General features: G+C 50.8%; 1 protein-coding gene across 1 annotated transcript in view; it reads right to left on the reverse strand.

The window, feature by feature from the left end:
- The window catches only part of LOC108802186 (cytochrome b-245 light chain), a 10,184-nt gene that overhangs the window by 6,074 nt on the left and 1,709 nt on the right, over positions 1 to 2,401 (reverse strand). Inside the window, exons 2-3 of the mRNA XM_018574055.1 lie at positions 1,932 to 2,001; positions 1 to 51 (exon numbers count right to left, since the gene is read on the reverse strand). Of these exons, the coding sequence (XP_018429557.1) occupies positions 1 to 51; positions 1,932 to 2,001 (121 nt within the window). The remainder of the gene's footprint in view (positions 52 to 1,931; positions 2,002 to 2,401) is intronic.

Consider the following 2,401-nt stretch of genomic DNA (forward strand, 5'->3'; position numbering starts at 1 on the left):
TTCCTCTTACTTCTCGGGTATTCCAGGAGGGAGACGAACACGCCGGCCGCTCTGCAGAGAAACGTTAAGGACCCTTCCCAACATGTTACAGTGTCAGTTCTCTTACTCTGCTGGAGGACTCTGCTCCTTCCTCTATGACTCTCCTCTCCTGATATACTCTGCTGGAGGACTCTGCTCCTTCCTCTATGACTCTCCTCTCCTGATATACTCTGCTCTGCTGGAGGACTCTGCTCCTTCCTCTATAACTCTCCTCTCCTGATATACTCTGCTCTGCTGGAGGACTCTGCTCCTTCCTCTATAACTCTCCTCTCCTGATATACTCTGCTGGAGGACTCTGCTCCTTCCTCTATAACTCTCCTCTCCTGATATACTCTGCTCTGCTGGAGGACTCTGCTCCTTCCTCTGTAACTCTCCTCTCCTGATATACTCTGCTGTGCTGGAGGACTCTGCTCCTTCCTCTATAACTCTCCTCTCCTGATATACTCTGCTGGAGGACTCTGCTCCTTCCTCTGTCTCTCTCCTCTGTGGAGGAAGGTCGGCCATGCTGAGTATGTGGAGTGTTTGTATCTCTCGGGACATTTTCATACCTTGTGACCTCAGTGAGGAGGAAGTTGGGAACAATCACACTGTGTCCAGATAATGGGATTCCCAGAGCTGTGATCTGTTTATTAGTAATGAGGGGGAAGTAATTACAGAGCGCACAGCTGACCTGTTGAGTAATCACAGGGAATTCCCCGCCACGGGCCGGGTGCAGAGGCTGCAATTAGAGGCGCTTCAGGAAAATAATTCCTCTTCTATTTATAGATCTCTCATCTTATTCTATTGCTTTGTCCCTCCTTCATCTCCTGTACTATGTCTGCAGTCTCTGACCATCTCCTGTAGCATGTCTGCAGTCTCTGACCATCTCCTGTACTATGTCTGCAGTCTCTGACCATCTCCTGTAGCATGTCTGCAGTCTCTGACCATCTCCTGTACTATGTCTGCAGTCTCTGACCATCTCCTGTAGCATGTCTGCAGTCTCTGACCATCTCCTGTACTATGTCTGCAGTCTCTGACCATCTCCTGTAGCATGTCTGCAGTCTCTGACCATCTCCTGTACTATGTCTGCAGTCTCTGACCATCTCCTGTAGCATGTCTGCAGTCTCTGACCATCTCCTGTACTATGTCTGCAGTCTCTGACCATCTCCTGTAGCATGTCTGCAGTCTCTGACCATCTCCTGTACTATGTCTGCAGTCTCTGACCATCTCCTGTAGCATGTCTGCAGTCTCTGACCATCTCCTGTACTATGTCTGCAGTCTCTGACCATCTCCTGTAGCATGTCTGCAGTCTCTGACCATCTCCTGTACTATGTCTGCAGTCTCTGACCATCTCCTGTAGCATGTCTGCAGTCTCTGACCATCTCCTGTACTATGTCTGCAGTCTCTGACCATCTCCTGTAGCATGTCTGCAGTCTCTGACCATCTCCTGTACTATGTCTGCAGTCTCTGACCATCTCCTGTAGCATGTCTGCAGTCTCTGACCATCTCCTGTACTATGTCTGCAGTCTCTGACCATCTCCTGTAGCATGTCTGCAGTCTCTGACCATCTCCTGTACTATGTCTGCAGTCTCTGACCATCTCCTGTAGCATGTCTGCAGTCTCTGACCATCTCCTGTACTATGTCTGCAGTCTCTGACCATCTCCTGTAGCATGTCTGCAGTCTCTGACCATCTCCTGTACTATGTCTGCAGTCTCTGACCATCTCCTGTAGCATGTCTGCAGTCTCTGACCATCTCCTGTACTATGTCTGCAGTCTCTGACCATCTCCTGTAGCATGTCTGCAGACACAGGGTCCCCACTGGGGAGACTCCCCCTCTCTAGGTGGCCATTCCTGGCCGAGGTGACAACGTTCTCAGAGGTGTTGGTGGGAAATGAGTCTTTATGAAGGATACATGGAGTACGCACCAAACTGCCATCCTTTAAACTGCCCGGCGACTGCCACGATGCCACCCGAGAGGAGAACTGCAGGAGAAACAGAGAAGAAAATGGAGGCGTCAGATGATCGGCTGTCAGTACACGCAACACACACATAGATCGATGTCATCATCAGGTCCTCAGCAGGCTCCTCCCACTACAGGCTCCTCCCACTACAGGCTGCCTGCAATAAACTACAAGAGGGGGCGGAGACCAGACCAGTCACCCAGCACAAGGAGAGAGCGCAGCAGTGGGCGGTCTTTATTATAGGAGGGGGCGGAGACAAGACCAGTCACCCTGCACAAGGAGAGAGAGCAGCAGTGGGCGGTCTTTGTTGTGTACACACTGCCATGTACTAGGACTATTTTCTGGGTGAACAGAAGATGGAAATTGTCCGTTCCGATGGATCTTTGTTGGTGAATCTCGTCGCCCTTTTCACCTCCTAACG

The sequence above is a fragment of the Nanorana parkeri genome, unplaced genomic scaffold (genome assembly GCF_000935625.1).
Source record: "Nanorana parkeri isolate BGI_ZX_2015 unplaced genomic scaffold, ASM93562v1 scaffold2703, whole genome shotgun sequence".
Lineage (NCBI taxonomy): Eukaryota > Metazoa > Chordata > Amphibia > Anura > Dicroglossidae > Nanorana > Nanorana parkeri.